The 18,893-nt window shown below is 40.8% G+C and overlaps 4 protein-coding genes across 4 annotated transcripts; 3 read left to right on the top strand and 1 right to left on the bottom strand.

Moving 5' to 3' along the window:
* Window positions 1–147: 147 nt before the first annotated feature.
* LOC104810725 (ATP-dependent zinc metalloprotease FTSH 7, chloroplastic) lies at window positions 148–4,874 on the top strand. The gene is made up of 13 exons (XM_010537106.2): window positions 148–1,067; window positions 1,266–1,331; window positions 1,425–1,559; window positions 1,676–1,741; window positions 1,916–2,101; window positions 2,190–2,276; window positions 2,357–2,470; window positions 2,548–2,672; window positions 2,766–2,874; window positions 2,965–3,090; window positions 3,308–3,628; window positions 3,715–3,838; window positions 4,365–4,874. The coding sequence occupies exons 1-13, from the start codon at window positions 201–203 to the stop codon at window positions 4,484–4,486; spliced, it is 2,448 nt and encodes an 815-aa protein (XP_010535408.1). The 5' UTR covers window positions 148–200; the 3' UTR covers window positions 4,487–4,874.
* Window positions 4,875–9,565: 4,691 nt separating this feature from the next.
* LOC104810724 (protein ECERIFERUM 1-like) lies at window positions 9,566–13,360 on the top strand. The gene is made up of 10 exons (XM_010537104.1): window positions 9,566–9,807; window positions 9,889–10,112; window positions 10,227–10,459; window positions 10,949–11,168; window positions 11,602–11,977; window positions 12,060–12,167; window positions 12,252–12,452; window positions 12,538–12,645; window positions 12,752–12,925; window positions 13,024–13,360. Exons 1-10 carry the CDS (start codon window positions 9,748–9,750, stop codon window positions 13,204–13,206), a joined length of 1,887 nt encoding a protein of 628 aa, XP_010535406.1. The 5' UTR covers window positions 9,566–9,747; the 3' UTR covers window positions 13,207–13,360.
* A 192-nt stretch (window positions 13,361–13,552) lies between these two features.
* On the bottom strand, window positions 13,553–15,295 carry LOC104810723 (myb-related protein 315). The gene is made up of 3 exons (XM_010537103.1): window positions 14,894–15,295; window positions 14,666–14,792; window positions 13,553–14,551 (listed from the first exon to the last, which is right to left on the bottom strand). Exons 1-3 carry the CDS (start codon window positions 15,232–15,234, stop codon window positions 13,766–13,768), a joined length of 1,254 nt encoding a protein of 417 aa, XP_010535405.1. The 5' UTR covers window positions 15,235–15,295; the 3' UTR covers window positions 13,553–13,765.
* An 811-nt stretch (window positions 15,296–16,106) lies between these two features.
* LOC104810722 lies at window positions 16,107–18,396 on the top strand. The gene is made up of 5 exons (XM_010537102.2): window positions 16,107–17,188; window positions 17,279–17,481; window positions 17,581–17,644; window positions 17,730–17,779; window positions 18,112–18,396. The coding sequence occupies exons 1-4, from the start codon at window positions 16,229–16,231 to the stop codon at window positions 17,766–17,768; spliced, it is 1,266 nt and encodes a 421-aa protein (XP_010535404.1). The 5' UTR covers window positions 16,107–16,228; the 3' UTR covers window positions 17,769–17,779; window positions 18,112–18,396.
* Window positions 18,397–18,893: the final 497 nt, after the last annotated feature.

The following is an 18,893-nucleotide window of genomic DNA, read 5'->3' as shown; positions in this document are numbered from 1 at the left end:
ACAAGATAATAACCGTCTGAAATATGGACGGCTGCAAAATCATATCGTAGTTCAATCTAACGGTCCACATTCGAAGTCCCAGTGACCTGCACGCTCCGCGTCTTCTTGTCCAAAGCCACAGATATCTATATATCAAAAAGGAAAGAAGAAATGCGAGATATGTTCCCTTTGATTTTTCCCAATTTCTAGGGTTTCGAAGGATGACTACCCTCGAATTTCTACGGCCAGGAATCCACGATAGGTTCAGATTCTCCTCCTGCTCTAGTTACAGTCTCTTGTACTCGCATGCTTCGAGCTTTTTCTACGATCGGTCCAGGGTTTTTCGCCAGAATCCGAACCGATTTGTTTCCAATTCAATCCCCCTTCCTCTGCAGAAGAAATCGATAACAGTATCGAGACGCCACGCCAGTTTTAATCTCTGGGAGGGATTTTCGAGGAAGAAGAGACGGGTGGAGGAGAGAAGAACCATTGTGAATTGTCAAGAGAGCGATCAGAATGCTACTCCGAGTGAGAGGAGGAGTGAAGGCGAAGGAAATCAGAATTCTCCGGCTAATTCGGGTTCGTCTTCGAAACAGAAGAGAGGGAAGCAAGGGAAGGCTGGGCTATGGTGGTCAAAGGGGAAGAAATGGCAATGGCAACCGATAATTCAGGCGCAGGAGATTGGGGTTTTGCTATTACAGTTGGGTATCGTCATGTTTGTGATGCGGTTGCTTCGACCTGGAATCCCGTTACCCGGATCGGAGCCCCGAACCCAAACTACCTTCGTAAACGTGCCGTACAGTGACTTTCTAAGCAAAATTAACAGTAACCAAGTGCAGAAAGTGGAGGTCGATGGAGTTCATATTTTGTTCAAGTTGAAAGATGAAGGAAATTTGCAAGAAAGTGAAACTAGTAGGCTTCCAGAGTCATCAGAATCTCTGTTAAGAAGTGTGGCTCCAACAAAGAGAATTGTGTATTCCACCACAAGGCCGAGCGACATCAAAACACCATACGAGAAGATGCTCGAGAATGATGTTGAATTTGGGTCGCCAGATAAGCGCTCTGGTGGCTTTTTCAACTCTGGATTGGTAAGAGCATAGGCACCTCATTGTAGTTAATCAGAATTATATATGCAACTTGTTTGTGGAGATGCATTGTAAAGGTTGGTGCTTTAATATAAAAAAAATTTCTCTGTAACTTATAGCTCTTTTCAGGGGACTGACCTTTCAAGTTGCATCATTTTCCACCGTTTGTGAAGCACTTAACTGAACAGAAAATTTTTGCAGATAGCTCTTTTCTACATTGCGGTACTTGCAGGGCTTCTCCATCGATTCCCTGTCAGCTTTTCACAGGTTTGTATGATTGTATCTTCCCTATGTTGTATTGAGCCTGTTTGAATTCGGCCACCCTAGAATTTCCTTTAAAAAATCTGAGAGTCTATGCAGAGTACCACCGGCCAGCTTAGGACCCGGAAATCTGGTGGTCCAGGTGGGGGCAAAGTTTCTGGGCATGGTGAAACAATCACATTTGCAGATGTTGCAGGTGTTGATGAAGCGAAGGAAGAGCTGGAAGAAATCGTGGTATGTATCCGATCCTTTGTTTATAGATGGCATTGCTGAATGCTGATAGATCATCAAAGTCTTTCCATTGCAGCTTTTATTCTCAGTCAGATATATTTTTCTCTCCACTACTGCAGGAATTTCTCAGGAATCCTGATAAGTATATCCGTCTAGGTGCTCGTCCACCTCGTGGTGTCCTATTGGTAAGTTAAACATTTAAGTTGATGACTCAGCATGTGCAATTTCATCCTTTCTGGTGTATAGTTTACTGTTCACCTTTGGCGACCGGAGCTCTTCTATCTATTCTAGTGTTTAGCTTTTGCATAGATTTTGAGAGATATGGATGTTTGTGTTTTTTTCTTCTTCTTCTTTTGTAGGTTGGTCTTCCTGGAACAGGAAAAACCCTTCTTGCAAAGGCTGTTGCTGGGGAGGCTGAGGTTCCTTTCATAAGCTGCTCTGCGAGTGAGTTTGTAGAGTTATATGTTGGCATGGGCGCCTCACGTGTAAGAGATCTTTTTGCACGGGCCAAGAAGGAGGCTCCATCAATTATATTTATTGACGAGGTTAGAATATGTGTTCAATGTTGATTGCCTCCTGTACTTTTTAACTTTGAACATCTTTTAGCAGTTTTGTTATTTTTCATTTCCTCAGATTGATGCTGTGGCAAAAAGCCGTGATGGTAAATTCAGAATTGTCAGCAATGATGAAAGAGAGCAGACTTTGAATCAGTTGCTCACTGTAAGTTCGTAATCTCACTCTTGTCCATCTTAAGCAACATGCTTAATATGGTTCATTTACATGCCGATAACGAATTGTAGGAGATGGATGGTTTTGACAGTAGCTCTGCTGTTATTGTTCTTGGAGCTACAAATCGAGCCGATGTCTTAGACCCTGCCTTGCGTCGCCCTGGGAGATTCGACCGTGTTGTTATGGTTGGTAGAATTATCGAGCTCAGCTTCTTGTTATCAGGCAGTTTAAATCAATGAATCTTACATGAAACAAATTTCAGGTAGAAACACCAGACAGAACAGGAAGGGAATCCATTTTGAAAGTACATGTTTCAAAGAAAGAGCTTCCTCTAGGAGATGATGTCAATCTTGGTGATATTGCGTCAATGACTACTGGTTTCACTGGGTATGCTTTTTACTTTTCCTTGACCAGAAGTTTCTTCGGTCATCTGGTTTTCTTGTTGTTGATCTCGTGAACTTTTATTTTCTGGTTTTGCAGGGCAGACCTTGCAAACCTGGTAAATGAAGCCGCTTTACTGGCTGGAAGGAAGAGCAAGACGATTGTTGAGAAAATAGACTTCATTCAGGCTGTGGAGCGGTCTATAGCTGTTTGTCTCTCTACTTTTCTGTTCAATTTAGTATACTAAACAGCACTTTTTTTCCTTCATGGAGCTAAGTATACAGTGTATGCATTCTAGGGCATAGAGAAGAAAACTGCAAAGTTAAAGGGCAGTGAGAAGGCTGTAGTTGCAAGACATGAAGCTGGGCATGCCGTAGTTGGTACAGCCGTTGCAAATCTTCTTCATGGACAGCCACGCGTTGAGGTAAACAATGATACTTTTCTGTGTAAACTTGGTTTTGGCTTTGTTTTTTGCTTATGCTGAATACACATCTCTGTGTTTTGGATTTTCGTGTCTCGATCGACCTATTGTATTAGATAATCCATGTTTTTTTGGTGCCTAAAGACCCGTTTTCTTGCTTATGAGTTATTCTTTACTTGATGAATGACCTGGTTTTTGCTTATTTCCTTTGGGTTTTTAGAAATTAAGCATATTGCCGAGGTCAGGAGGGGCATTGGGCTTTACATACATTCCTCCAACGAATGAAGACAGATATTTGCTCTTCATCGATGAACTGCGTGGTCGTTTGGTTACCCTTCTCGGTGGTCGTGCAGCAGAAGAAGTTGTTTACTCTGGGCGTGTTTCAACAGGTGCACTTGATGATATACGACGGGCAACTGACATGGCATACAAGGCGGTAGCTGAATATGGTCTGAACCAGAAAATTGGTCCTGTATCTCTGGCTACGCTTTCTGGTGGTGGGATGGATGATTCCGGGGGCTCAGTATGGGGAAGAGATCAGGTAACTTCATTCTGGGCATGCATTTGCTAATTGTTTCTAGGTTTGCCAAAGTAGAAGAATAACTTAGCTTTTATGTGAATTCACAGGGGCATCTGGTTGATCTCGTTCAAAGGGAGGTGACAAGTTTGCTGCAATCTGCTTTGGAAGTTGCACTGTGTGTTGTACGAGCTAACCCAGATGTATTGGAAGGGCTCGGTGCTCAACTAGAAGGTAATGCATTCCAGGATACTATACTAAATTCATAGAAGGAAATCTGAGAACCGGTATGTGGTATAAAAAAAGCTTAAAGAACGTTCTCCTAATAGCCTCAAGGCCTAACAAAGGACTTGTAAAAATCCCACATGATTAGGAAGGGAATTGATTGTTAAGTTTTTGAACTGCTCGGTGTAATATAGATTAGTTGGCCAGCAAATCCCACGCTAATATCATTCATGGCATGGGGCAATCTGAGCCGCCTTAGCTGGGCTGCTCTGGATGAAGTTGTTGGAAGAACATATGTTGATGACTTCTAACCCTTGTGGCTTCTTCTATCTACAAGCCAGTGTTAGGAGTGAATCGGTAGACCTTGTATGGGAATAGATTGGACTCTTATCTATTTCCTACCCTGGTTTTAATTTTCACATAGTCCAACTCTTCATGCAACAGGACAAATTTCAGCGGCTTGCCTTTGGTTAAAACCACTAGGTGAATCTGAGAAACTGAGTGAATGATTTTTTAAACGTGTTTTTGGTTTCAGAGAGAGAGAAAGTAGAAGGAGAAGAACTGCAGGAATGGTTGAATATGGTAGTGGCCCCAAAGGAACTTGCACTCTTTGTCAAAGGCAAGCAAGAGTCTCTGGTCCCTGCACAAGCTAGCTAGCTCCTGTTATCATCACTCGTCTCTCACCCGATTACACAGGCACAAGACCAGGTTCTAACCAAAAGGTCAGCCGGCCCTTCCCTCTGAATCTCAAGGGCATGTCATTTTTATTTTTTTTGCTTCTTGCTGCCACCATAGCAGCGCCGACAGTTATACCAGGAAAAGAAAATGTAAATTAAACCCGAAAAGGAAAACCTCTCGTGCCTTTGCTCTCCGGTAAGCATATAGAAGCTCTTTTAGTAGCTGTCTTGGTATATGTATTTTGTATGATTTGACTCTCTTGGTAGGCACAGACTTTTGAGTAATTGGCCTTTGATTCAGATGTATATATAAAGCCCCATTTCACATACATATTAATATATGGTTTGCGAATAATGGTTCTACTTCACTTTCATGTGTTCACACTCTTGTATGGGCAGGAGCAGTATGATCCTTTGACCTGCTTTGATTAGTTGATTCAACTTGTATGTCTTGGGTGTTTCGTGCAATCATTAGATCGGGTTCTTGTCTTGGGGCAAGTCTTGTACAATAGTCTTAAAAGGATATATAGGCCTTGTAATTTCAGCCATTAGTTTTTTTTTTAATAGTTTCTTTCAACAATGTCTGATTTTGGTTAAAGAGTACATACCTTAAGTATTTGTCTAAATTATATTACATCGATGTGAAGAAGTAATCGGGTTAAGGTGCAATTCGATTAGAATTTCTATAGTTGAGGTGAAAAACAATATTTATTTGCAAAAATACAAAACCAGTCCTCAGAGGTTTATTTATTTATGTAAATAGTATTAATAATCCTGTAGAATTTGATGTAGTTACCAAACATTTGATAATATTTTCTAGGAGAGAATGCCTAAAAATATGAATTTTTTGAAATATTTCAAACAGGTATATGAATTTTAATTTTTTTTTAAAAAATAAACGAACTTTAAAAATATTTATATATAAATTTTAAAACTCAGAAATTTTAAAAAATTGTTTTATATGTATGGATATTATTCAAAATATCATCCTTCTACTTTTTCACATAACTTTCTCTATATATAACCATACGAAAAAAATAGAACTATAGTTATATACCGGTCATCAAGGTCATCTATTAACAATTTAATAGACTACCCTTCAATTTTGAGACCTCACTTTTGAAAATAATTATTATTATCATTAATCGTTAATAATAATAAAATTAAATATTTTAAATATAATTATTATACATAAATAAATAAATATCAAATTTCAAAAATAAATTACATTTCAAAATTTGTAATATATCAATAATAAATGAAAATTTTATTTTAAAAATAAAAAATTAGTTATATTTATAAATAAAACCTTTAGATTTATGGATTTCTTTAAAAAATTATTATTATTATCATTAATATATATAAAAATATTACAAAATTTATTTATTATAATCAAGTATTTTTATAGAAATTAATAAATTTAAAAAATATTCATTGTTTTATTATATAAATTTATAATTTTATTATTATTAAATAATTTTAATAATATTTTTTAATTAAATTGTATAAACTGAACACGGCTCCGAAAAAGTTTGAGACGGCCTTGCCAATCACATTCATTATAACGTTAAATTTATGATGATAACACTAAGTTACCTTGATCATATCTTATATATCACACTAATCACTTGTTAAAACCATTATAAATTTAACGTTATGATTAATATAACCACTATGTTAACATATTTTCATTTTATTCAAATAATTGCATATGCAGAAAATATTATGTATAGAAATAGTTTTAACAAAATGAAGGTATTTTAGATTTTTTCTTATATATATGTCTAAATAATTTCCGTTTTAGAGTTTTTCACATTTTTTTAAAAAATATTAACAAAATCTTATAAACCTTTATTTAATATAAATTTAATGATAAAAATTAAATTGTTATTAAAAGTTTATTGAAATTGTAGTAATTTTAATTAAAGGTAAAATTGGAAATTATTTTAAAAAATTATCTAGAAAAGATAAAATGATATCTATTTAAAAACAAAAATAATTATATAAAAATGTTAATTATTATGAAATGGAGAGAATATAATAATACGTATAATAATATGTGAATAAATTTTTTTAAAAAAAAATTGTTGCTGTGGGCAGTAGAAGGGACACCTTTGCACATATTGTTGGCAGTGATTTGGCGATGAGACGAGATATACACTGATATATCACATTTAGCTAGGAGTGTCAATCGGACTAGCTCGATCCGATCCAGTCCGAGCCAATACTCGACCGGAAGGTTTTGGTTCGGGTTCGGACCGACCCAATTTTTTTTGGTTCTATATAGTTAAGCGTGAAACCCGATCTTATATATTTCGAATTTGGATCGGGTCGGGCCGAACCATGACGACCTGCATAAATCCCCTTGCAAATCTTATTTTTTTCTTTTTTTTTAAAAAAATATCGGGCTTTCGAACATGTCCGATTCAAGTCCGAAGTCCGATTCAAATACTGTTTGAAAGCCCGATTTTTTTCGGACCGAAAAATTTAGGACCGAAACCCGCTAATTTTCGGATTAAATCAAACCGATTTCGGATTTCGGACCCAAACTGACACCCCTACCGTATGCATGACGTTGACTCACAATTTACTAACATCGGTAACAGATACGGGGAGGGAATATTGTAATATTTAAAAAGCTCGTGTATTTTTTAGAAATTACAAAATTCATATATTTATTTGTAACATTTAAAGAAATTTATGTTGTGGACGAGCTTTCGTGGTATTGATGAAGGGTCAAATGTGAGGTTCTAACAACACTTAAAAACGAAATGCTAATATAATTATTAAATGGATGGGTGTTTCGTAGGTGAATCTCAGCCGTTGGATCGTCTTTTTTTTCCTCTGCATTAATATGTCGTATTTATCTCTTTTATAACAAGTTCAGTCAATATATATAAATATATCATATCTGTTTTATTAAAAAAAAATGGCTTTTTATATGGGTGTCGATCTATAATGTTTTTTAATTTGATTTTGTGACAACAAATGCCTTAAATTATATAATATGCAATTATATTAATTCTTTTAATGGATTTTATATACAGTTAAAAATTAATAACTGGGCTACATGGCCCATAAGGTGCATAGGCTTTGTGCGAAAGAAAAGCCCGCTAACTATTGTAAGACAAAAATTACGGATAACAAAAAGAAGAAGAAAACATTCAAGGGAAGAAAAAACGCGGGAAGGAAGCTTTCACGCGCCTACGAGGCTCTCAATTTCCAAAGTCAGAGAAATTCGACCAAAATCGGTGGACTAACTAACCCCTTTCGAAACATGGCGCGTGCAGCTTACTCGCGAATAGTGAGCGTGGTAGTTGCCTTTGCATTTGCGTCCGTCCTTCTATGACCCAGGAAAAGGCCCATGGGCTAATATGACGTGATTATTGATCACACCCAAATCCGTGGTGGTGGGCCGTGAAACGACGGCTCCTACGGCCGGCTTATTAAAGATTTCGACCATATCAGATGAAAAAAAAACGAAATAATAATAATAATAATGTCCTTATTAGCGTAGAATATACACACTTTAAGAGATATGAGAACAATCTCTAGAATGTCCTAAACAGGCAAATGCTCAACAATATAAACGGTTTGCAATGAAATAATTAATTTGATTGAATGGATATCTGTATCGTTTTTTGGGAAAAATATTTAATTTACCTTCTTGTGTAGGCTTCATTTTTGTCAGCAGATGTAACGTCAGACGCTGATAGAACGAGATACCAAAAAAGTAAGCATTTATGGACCACCACCCATCATCCGTATAACCTTGACGCTCTCTCATGTAAAAGTACATATTTTCTTTTTCAACAAGAACAATTAAATGTTTTTTTACTAGCGAAAGCAAAACAGCTTTTCAAATGAATACGTGGTGGAGAACGATGTTATACCGGACGTGACGTACACGTATGAGATCGTCCAAATTCGGCCGGAGAGCTGCCTGCCCGAGAACGGAGTCCGGGTGAAGCCCGTCGTCTCCCGCACGTAGTCCATGCCCATGACCGGCCACCGGGTCCAGAAGATGCCACGTGTCCACGTCTATCTCCATGCAGATTGGCTTAGTACGTGTCGAGAAGAAGATATGTCTATCTTCATGAAGAAACGTTTACGAGTCGTCCCCATGAGCTTCCGCTCGCGTAGCCCCATGCACGGTCGATGGTGTTTCCGTGAATTGAGACGCCGACGAAGGGTATATCCGTCAAGATCGTGCGGCCGACTAAGGGTATAAAGGTCATTTCATTTTGCTTGTTTTTGTCCTCTTTTACCCTTTGTCCTCCCACGTTCCTTCACATACATACACAACATTGTATACGTATGGTTGTCATTTGTCAATTTGTTTCTTCGAGTCTGTCCAACTCTCTGGAGTGAAAAAGTTGCAATTGATTTCAAACTTAATTTGGAGGGTATGCTTGGATCATGTCACAGTCTTCTACGGTACGTGTCTCTCTTGTCTTTGGGTATACACAGAAGAAATTCATATACTGTTTTATATTTAAATTTCGTGTGGAATTTATATATTGATGAAAAGAAACGGCCGATGAAGGCGGTGCCCAGACTTTAGAGCTTCGAAATGGGGAGATTAGGACAAAATTAGCGGTTAAGTGCATCCATCCATGGCGTACCAGATTTCATTAATTGGCATGCGCTGGTGCCTTGGTCCATATGACGACGCGTCAACAGTCCGATCCACGTTCAAAAAGCTTGTGTACTACTTTGGATGTGTCATTGGACACATCATCGTTGGACCGAGTTTTGAGTCGAGGTTTTTTTATGACACGTGGACGATGATTCCGACGTTCGTGTAAACTCATTCGGTGTAACTTTTATGGATATTAACTGTCCGTTCCGAATTTGAACCTCAGGAGAGGAGGTATTCACATGGTTTCTTTCCGATCCCGAGATTAGTTTGGATCTCAGTCCAGATAACCGGTTAACCCAAAAAAAAACTTTTACTACATATGTTCCATTGCGACACCTTCTCAAGAGTATCGCCGGATCCAACGATATATTCAAACAAAATTTACAAAGTCAGGGACATTTATGACAGTATCCAATGGAAGGAAGACACGTGGGCTGGGGAGTTAGTTGTTAAGTAGGGGTAGTTTAGTCATTCGATGCGCAGAATAGTATGACCCCCTCTCTCGCTCTACATATACAAAGCGAAGCTGCGAAAGCGGAACGCATACAGAGGGCAGTGCAACACAGACAGAGGAGAGGGGGGAGAGAGAGCTTGTTTCAATGGCTACGAAACCAGGAATCCTCACAGATTGGCCATGGACCCCCCTCGGCAGATACAAGGTCTTCTTCTTTCCCTCTACGTGCATATATATATATATATGTATAACATATATTTTACATGAGTATACGTGCATATAACAGTTTGTGATACTGGCGCCATGGGCGGTGCACAGCACATACAAGCTGATGAAAGGGGGGGAGGAGGAAAGGGATTGGGGTTACTTCCTCATATTCCCATACTTGCTCCTACGAATGCTCCATAACCTCGTTTGGATCTCTCTCTCTCGTTACGTCACCGCCAGAGGCAAGAGGCGTATCCTCGACAAGGGCATCGACTTCAACCAGGTCGATAGAGAGACCAACTGGTATACACCTTCCTTTTCTTCTACAAGAATCCGAATCGCTTCTGTAGGTAGATCTTGGGATATAAATGGGTTTTGGTCGTATGGTTAACTAAAAACCGACATATATATATATAGGGACGACCAAATATTGTTCAATGGAGTGTTGTTCTACGTCGGGTACATATTAATGGAGGGGGCGAAGCAAATGCCGCTGTGGAGGACGGACGGAGCGGTGATGACGGCTCTGCTTCACGCAGGACCGGTCGAGCTTTTGTATTATTGGCTCCACAGAGCTCTCCACCACCATTTCCTCTACTCTCGTTACCATTCTCACCACCACTCCTCCATTGTTACCGAACCCATCACCTGTAAGTTGGTTTTCCTGTCTCTATCCCCCCTCACATACGTACGTACGTAAGAATCCTATATAACGTCTAATATTTAATGTGCACACTTGGGTGTGTAACGTGCCCACCATTCACCTACGAATTAAGTTGAATTCCAACCGCCCTTTTGTACTTACTGAACACGGATATGAATAATGACTCTTTTAATTCAATTAATGGGACGGTAGCGCTGAGCCTGAGGGGAGATTGTGACGAGGCATATGTATATAGATATATATGCCCAAACAAGTGAATATTTTCTATTTATATGCACGTTAGCTGAATATATATGGAAAGGTATACGAATAAGGCGTGGAATGAGAGTAACTATAGGAGTTGTTACGTGGGTCCAGCTGGAACACGAGGATGTGTCGTAAATTCCAATTCTAGACTAGTATACACATGACACGTACGCAAATTAATGATAATGGATCGTGAACCGGTGAATAATTAATAACAACGTGGATGCAGCGGTGATACATCCGTTTGCGGAGCACATAGCCTACTTTGTGTTGTTCGCGATCCCGATGATAACGACGGTGGTGAAGAGGACGGCGTCGATCGGATCGATCGCAGGGTACATATTCTACATAGACTTCATGAACAACATGGGCCACTGCAACTTCGAGCTCTTCCCCAAACGCCTCTTCCTTCTCTTCCCTCCCCTCAAGCTCCTCTGCTACACTCCCTCGTACGAATCTCCCCCCCTAAGTTTATCATGTCTGCTCATGTTTAATGTTGCATTCATTTCTAAAGGATATGCATGCCATGTGCTAAAAGTTATTATTGTTTTCTCTAACGACAGAATCCATACATGGACCACCACCACCACCTGTGGTCCTTCCGTTCATTTCGGAATTTGATCTTCTTTTCGTTATTACTGCTTGCACTTTTTTTTAAAAAAATTGAAATCTCCTAAAATTTACTTGTATGATTGATTGTCGAGTGCACTGGTGGCCCTAGCTTTGATACATTGATATAGTTTTTTGGGTTTTCGATCCTTCAACTTAGGTCAAAGGAATTGTTCATTGTTCCCATGGGAATAGTAGTCCGATAAAATTTATTCAGAACGGAAAGAAATCAAACTTGAATATCTAACGTGAAACGTGTATGACTGTGTACAGATTCCACTCGCTGCACCACACGCAGTTCCGGACAAACTACTCGCTTTTCATGCCCTTTTACGACTACATCTACGGGACGACCGATCAATCGTCGGACGCGACGTACGAGAAATCTCTGGAGAGGGGAGAAGAAAGGCCGGACGTGGTTCATCTGACCCATCTCACCACCCCAGAGTCCATTTACCATTTGCCCATCTGCTTCGCTTCCTTCTCCTCTTACCCTTTCTCTTACAGATGGTTCATGCGCCTCTTGTGGCCTCTCACCTCTCTCTCGATGCTCTTCACTCTCTTCTATGGCCGCCCTTTCGTCTCCGAGAGGAACTCCTTCAAGAAGCTCAACTTGCAGTCCTGGGTCATACCCAGATACAACCTCCAGGTACATTAATTGATCTCTTTATGGTTTCTCTTGCATTAATTGCTTTGACCTAATTAACATTAATATTGGCTTTGGGACACAGTATTTGTTAGAATGGAGGAAAGAAACGATCGGCAAGATGATCGAGGAAGCGATACTCGAGGCAGATAGGAAAGGAGTGAAGGTGTTGAGTCTTGGGCTCATGAACCAAGTAACTTGACACAAGTCTCTTCTTTTACGTGATACGGAATATCCATCTGTGGATTAGGATGAAAAGTGAAAGAGAATGTGGCAGGGGGAGGAGCTAAACAAGAATGGAAAGGAGTACATAGAGAAGCACCCGGAGTTGAGAGTGAGAGTGGTGGATGGGAGCAGCTTGGCGGCTGCTGTCGTGATCAATAGCATTCCAAAAGGGACGACCGATGTTGTCATGAGAGGCTCTCTCACAAAGGTGGCTTATGCCATCGCCTCTGCTCTCTGCCGAAGGGGCATTCAGGTCTTTGCCTTTTTCCCCTTCTCAAGTTCACAAACCCCTAATCAATCCATAAACATGCCTTCGATTGCTTTTGGTGTGTGATCAGGTCACAGCGCTGCGTAGAAACGAGTACGAGAGACTTACGTTGTGTGTCCCAGCGGAGTGCAAAGGCCGTCTGCTCTATTCAACCTCTAAAACCCTACCTTCTCACAAGGTAAATCGATGCGTAATACTCATATATATCAAGAAATAAAAAGAGAGAGAGCATATATGTAATAAAAACTAGATTCAAGGGATTATAATGTGCGTGGGGGTTGCAGATATGGTTGGTAGGAGAAGGGATGGATGAGAGGGACCAGGAAAGGGCGACGGAGGGTACAGTATTCATCCCTTTTTCACCATTCCCTCCCAAGGAGTTGCGCAAAGATTGCATTTACCATACAACACCCGCCTTGACAGTCCCCAAATCTCTGGAGAACTTCCACTCCTGCGAGGTCAGATGCCTTAAAGACCACGCAAGGATAGCTAGATCATATATATGTGTCTGTATCAAATTAAGAGTGAGAAATTAAAGAAACGTAACTATATGCAGAACTGGTTACCGAGGAAGGCAATAAGCGCAACAAGAGCAGCCGGAATACTGCATGCATTGGAAGGATGGGAGACGCATGAGCATGGCTCCACTCTCCTCCATGACTTGGACTTCATATGGGATGCCTGTCTTGGCCATGGCTTCCGTCCTCTCCCTTTTCCACCCATTTCAAACCAAGTTTGAATATATATATGGAGGGGAAAAGCTATAATTAGTTATACCCCGTGTGATGGCCACATATATAACTCTAATGATTCAGACGTATTTCATAAGTGTGCTGAACTTTTCTATGATTGTTGTAACAATTGATCAATATATATGCGCTATTTCGTATGTTGTTGGCTGTCCTGCTTGCTCTCCTTCATTTATTATGTTTCTCTACCAGTGTTTGGTTGTTCGTGTATGGATTCACATTCAAATTCAATAAAACAAAAAGTATTACTATATATTATTATTATTATATATGATGATGATGATCCCAAATCATATATTAATTAGTAGTAGATTGATTCATTTGTAGTTGAGACCATTCAAATTCAATCGCTAGAAAGAATGATAGTAAAACATAAGTTCCCATAAAACTAAATTATTCCATTCATTCACCACATGGAAAGAAACAAACCGGAATTCAAGAGTCAACTAGAGATGAAAACTAGTCTAGTTCTAACAAAGAAAGACAACCCTATATGGTTAGTTCTTTTGATAGAGTTGTCATCATCTTCATATGGTAATTGCTGGATAGCTAGAACAATGGGTAGCAGAAATTGCTGCCTTGACAAGAACTAGAGAGCATCTCCATCAGATCCACCTCCCTCCTTGCACCAGTTGAGTTAGCTTGGGGCACAAGAAACTCGCCATAACCGAAATCCAAGTTGGAAGACGACGAACTGGGGGGAGAGGAAAACGGGGCCGTGCCGTTCAACAAATAGGACAAGTAGAGATCAGACGAAAGGTGGGTATTCGCTGGAGTCGTTGTCATTGCCCCATGATGAAGTGCTTGATGAACAGTTCCAATGTTATTATTGTGTAGATGAGGGTTAGGGTTCTTGATCGAATCAGAAGAGACCATGAATCCAGAATGAGTGACTTGTTGTTGAACCATGTGATTGGAAGTCTCTTCCGGACAAATGTTGCCGAGAGAAATAGGATGGTTGGAAAAGAGGTTTTGCATGAAGAACAGCTCCTCATCATAAGAATCACCCATCAGAGACGAAGCAGAATCGTCTTGAGGGTATTTCTGATCAAGATCCAGAGATTTCTCGGCAATGGAGCTGCTGTTGTTGTTGGTAATGCCTCTGATGTAGTTTTGGAGAACATGGGGTCTTTTGGCGGGGGGTTGGTTGAGGTCGGAGCCACGAGGTTTATGTCTGCGTTTGGAGTTTTGTCGGCGCATTGTCGTGTTCCAATGGTTCTTGATCGAGTTTTCGGTTCGGCCTGGTATTAGCTTCGCTATCTCCGCCCACTTGTTCCCTATTCTTGTGTGTGCCTCCACTAACACCCTCTCTTCTTCTTCGCTCCACCCTTCTTTCTGCGTTTCACACCCATCATCACTCTTTTTCAATCTCATATGTATACATATATGTATATATACAGATGAATGCACTGTATGATGCAATGCAGCACATGGCGATTCGAAATAAACCTTGATATCGGGACGCAAATGATTATGCCATCTTTCGCGGCATTGTTTCCCAGCTCTTCCCTCCATCTTCTCAGCTATCACCGCCCATTTCCTCTCTCCATGTTGTCTCACCAGCCTTATCAGTTTCCTATATACACAAAGATGATAAACTCGTATATATATAATAAACCCACACACAAAAAATTGTATATATATTATACACGATGGCCGGATAACATATATACGTACATGTCTTCTTCGGCAGTCCACTGCCCTTTGATCAGATTCTTGGAATTGTGTTTCTTGGTTACATTGCGACGTCCACTCTTATGATCTTTATTACTCGAAGACTTGGCGATAACGTCGCCATTGCAACTGGGCTTTCTCTCTCCGGCGAAGAACGCCGTCTTCTCTCTCTTCTGACCAGACATAACGTTCTCTTTGTTCTGATCATCTCCGCACTGTTCTTGTTTCTTGGAATGCAAGGCATCCTCCTTTTGTCCGTACAAGAATCTCTCCACCGCCGTCAACGGTGGCGCAGCTCCGTACACGAGGCTCTTCTCCGCCGGCGGGGGTTTGCGACCTTCCATGGAATGAGAGCTGTGCTCCAAAGGGACAGAGAGAGGGTTTAATTTTGAGCTGGTGATTAGAATTCAATTAGTTGCTAAATAAATTCACACTAATTAATTTAGTCATTAAATTCCATAATGATAATTTTTTTAAAAAATATTAACTCTTCCAAAGCTCTATAAACGATATATAACAGCAAACATTATACCTACATACCAAAAAGAGATTAAAAAAAGAGGCTAAAATACGATAATCACAAATCAGGGCCATGGAACGTGCCAAGTGGCGTGAATCTAGTTGATCTGATAGTAAATCCAACGGCTGAGAAATTCGTAACTCCTCCTCCACTTCCTTTCTCTCTCCGTTAATAACTACGTCGGACTTAAAGAGGGGGGGAGAGAGAGAGAAAATAGCGCGGGAAGGATTAGTGGCTAATCCCATCATCGTATTAAAATAAATCAAAATGACCATTGAGTCCTCGATTGCACGTGTTGAAGGAAGGGTAATCGAGGTATTACAATTAAGAATTTCGTAACTGCAAAGGTGGTAAATGGAGGGAACATTAATGGTAATTTATTTATTTCGCTAAAATTAACATTAATTATTTTCATAAAAAATAAATTTAATTAATTGGTTGGCTATTATCATGGATGGGGGAGGGAAGAAATTTAGGAGAACCCGAAGCCCTCAACGTAGTAATAGTATATTAACCAATAATAAATTGAGATTTTTTTTAAAAAACTTTTAAATTCTAAATTATCGAGAGTGTGTATTTTTGGGCCATGGTGTTTTGATATATGTGGAGGTTTTAGGGCCCGGACCCATCTACCAAAAGTTGGGCCCATCATTAGTTTTAAGAATTCATCTTACTTTATTTTGCCACTTAATCGTAGATTAGATGTGGACTGGCGAGTGGCGAGTTGTAGCTGTAAGGGGTTTTCCACCGTGAATTTATTTGGCGCCGAAGTAAAGATTCCACCTTTGGGTTTGGGGAGATCCAGTTCGATCCAAGGGATGAATGCGGAAGGCGACAAAGTTATCGACAAATGGGTATGCGAATTTGTACTCCGTCGGCAACAAAATCCTAGGGCTTGCGGGAAGAGGCTGTTGTCAATGCTGAGGCTGGAAGAGGACGACGGCTGCACCACCCTCAAGAAATCGGCGGTTCTTCGTGACATATGTAATCGCTTGATTCAGGGAATGGTGGACGAGCGAATCCTTGACCTCCTCGAGCTGTTCGAGAAGCTTCAGTTACATGAAGATTCTGCAATTTTAGAGTCCCTCAAGTCTGCCTACTGCTGGGTAGCTGCCGAATGTACGGTTAGGTATATGTTCGCTGTGGACGCCATGAAACCTTTTCTCTACTTGGATGCCCTGCAGAGGATCTGGGACCTGAGAATCGGCCTTCTGAGAGAAAGAGATAGCGTTTTGGTGACTCAAGAGCTCATCGACTGGGGCTATAACCTCAAGAATGCCATTGATGATTCCGAATTATTCCAGCGGCTTCGCCAGATTAATACCAGGTACTCTGCTATCTCTTATCTCTGTGAGTTTCTCAAAGAGCACTGGGTGCTCGTGGGCTCTCCATATCTAGAATTAGAAGCCAGTAGGAGGGTCCGACACAAGGGAAATGATACAAATGTGGAGGGGAACCCGGTTGATGTTCGAAACGGAGAAACGTCCCCGAGACCTAATGATGCTCACCAATGCCCGGGGCATTTGGAGGATGACCCCGTCGATAACACGAATGGGCAATCTGTATTCAATGTCGGTCAACAGGAACATGAGCAGAGTGATGATAAGGGGAAACCCACAGTGGCTCAGGAGCTGAAAGAGGATTTGTTGGAGTTAGAGGCGCTGATCAATAGCCTTACCCAGGCTGGGAATGACCAGACGTCGGGACCACATTCTACCAGTGTGACCCCTCAACCTCTTCAGGCCGGTGTCAGAGGTCAGGATTACAACAAAGAACCCGTGAGTGTTTGAGCCCTTTCTGACAAGCTGCTTGTCAAAAGTTTGTCTCTTTCTTTGGATCATGTTTTGCGTTTCTCATGATTTCTGCAGGAGAATGTAAATGAGCGAGCTTCTGGTAGTGAAGGAACATTGTCCGGGAGAGTTAGGCCTCACCTGCCAAACCTTAGATCATTCAATGTATCCCCGTTAAGGAAAGGTCGATTGCCTAATAAACCCCAAAGCAGTGCTGGCAGAAGGCTGAGGAAAGGTTGGACTCCTGAAGAAGTACAAACCCTAAGGGAAGGCGTGAAGGAGTATGTGACTTCTTGTTCATGCGCTACATCGTGGGTTCTGTTCTAGTACACTTGAACTGGCTTGTCGAGATGTTATATATTACTATTTGTGTTGTGCAGGTATGGAAAATCCTGGAAAGCTATAAAGGAGGCTTACCCCGAATTGTTGGCGAATAGGACTCCGGTGAGTAATCTTCAAACTTGCACTATTTACTTTAAAACTGTTATCTAGGATGTGAAATTGACGTTAGGCTATACAAATTTGCTAGGTTGACTTGAAGGATAAATGGAGGAACTTGGTTGCTTGACAAAGAAGAAGGTATTCATTTTCCTCCACCAACTTATATTTTTCTTTGGCTACTATATTGGATAAGCGTAACCCTACTCTTGTAGACTCTATATAGGTTTATCTGGAGATTTCTGGTTAATGTGATGATAATATACCACCTGATGGCTACGAAAAGTGTTTCCATATCGCGTTCTGTCGCTGAGTAATGATCCTTTTATACCCTGGTTTGGTTTATAGTTAGTGCCTATGGCTTTGGATTCTGCCACTGAGTTAACTAGCATATCAGATTGTGAATGCCCGAAATCGTGAATCAGTAATATACGCAGATGGGTCTGATAGTTTGATATGTTCTGTTCCTGCAGGGCATGTTATGTTGCAGCCACATCGTTTTAGTGTTAGCAGGTTAGGGCTTTCTCCTTTTGGAATGAAGAAAAACTGTAGGCGTTGGCTATGGTAGGCACTGACTGTCTTTGGTTGAACTTGAACGTAAAGGTCGCAAAGAATGTTAGCTGCGTAGGGTTCTGGTTCTTGTCTTGTAAACATGTTGATGTTTGTGTTGTAAATAATGGTTTGTACGTAATGGGACGCGACCTTGAGGTTTTGGTCACTAGCCACATTTGCATTCAGAGAAACACAAGTGTTTCCCACACGTCTCTGTTCAGCAAGTTCAGAGGACAAGTCACAAGCAAAACCAGTTGGGTTTGCGAGAGAGAGAGACGTGATGATACTCGCTCGAGACAAGAAGATCTTCGAGATCCTTTTGTTCCCTGATGTTATTCTCAACGATCATCTCGGCCATCGATTTCCTGAGATCTCTCGAAGTCAGGACCATCTCTGCAATCCTCTTGTTCAACTTTTCCGGACACTTTTGTTCGTTCGAAGCAGAAACCTGCGACGACTTCTTTCTCGAGATCTTGGGAGAATTCACCCGAAGAAACTCTAGCCGCTGGAAGTCGGCTTCTTCCGTGCCGTCGCCTCTAAAGGTGCCTCCTTTACAAGCTCGACAGAAACGTACTTGATGTCGATGACAACGTGGCAAGAACTCGATCCAAGATCAGGGGAAGATGAAACACGGTCGGGCGAGGTTGCGACGGCGGAAACAACAGATTCGGAGGGCTTGGATTTGAGAGAGGAGGAGGAGGAG

The sequence above is a fragment of the Tarenaya hassleriana genome, unplaced genomic scaffold, assembly GCF_000463585.1.
Source record: "Tarenaya hassleriana unplaced genomic scaffold, ASM46358v1 Cleome19, whole genome shotgun sequence".
Classification (NCBI taxonomy): Eukaryota; Viridiplantae; Streptophyta; class Magnoliopsida; order Brassicales; family Cleomaceae; genus Tarenaya; species Tarenaya hassleriana.
The sequence above is the reverse complement of the archived record's forward strand: the minus strand, read 5'-3'. Positions and strand labels throughout refer to the sequence as shown.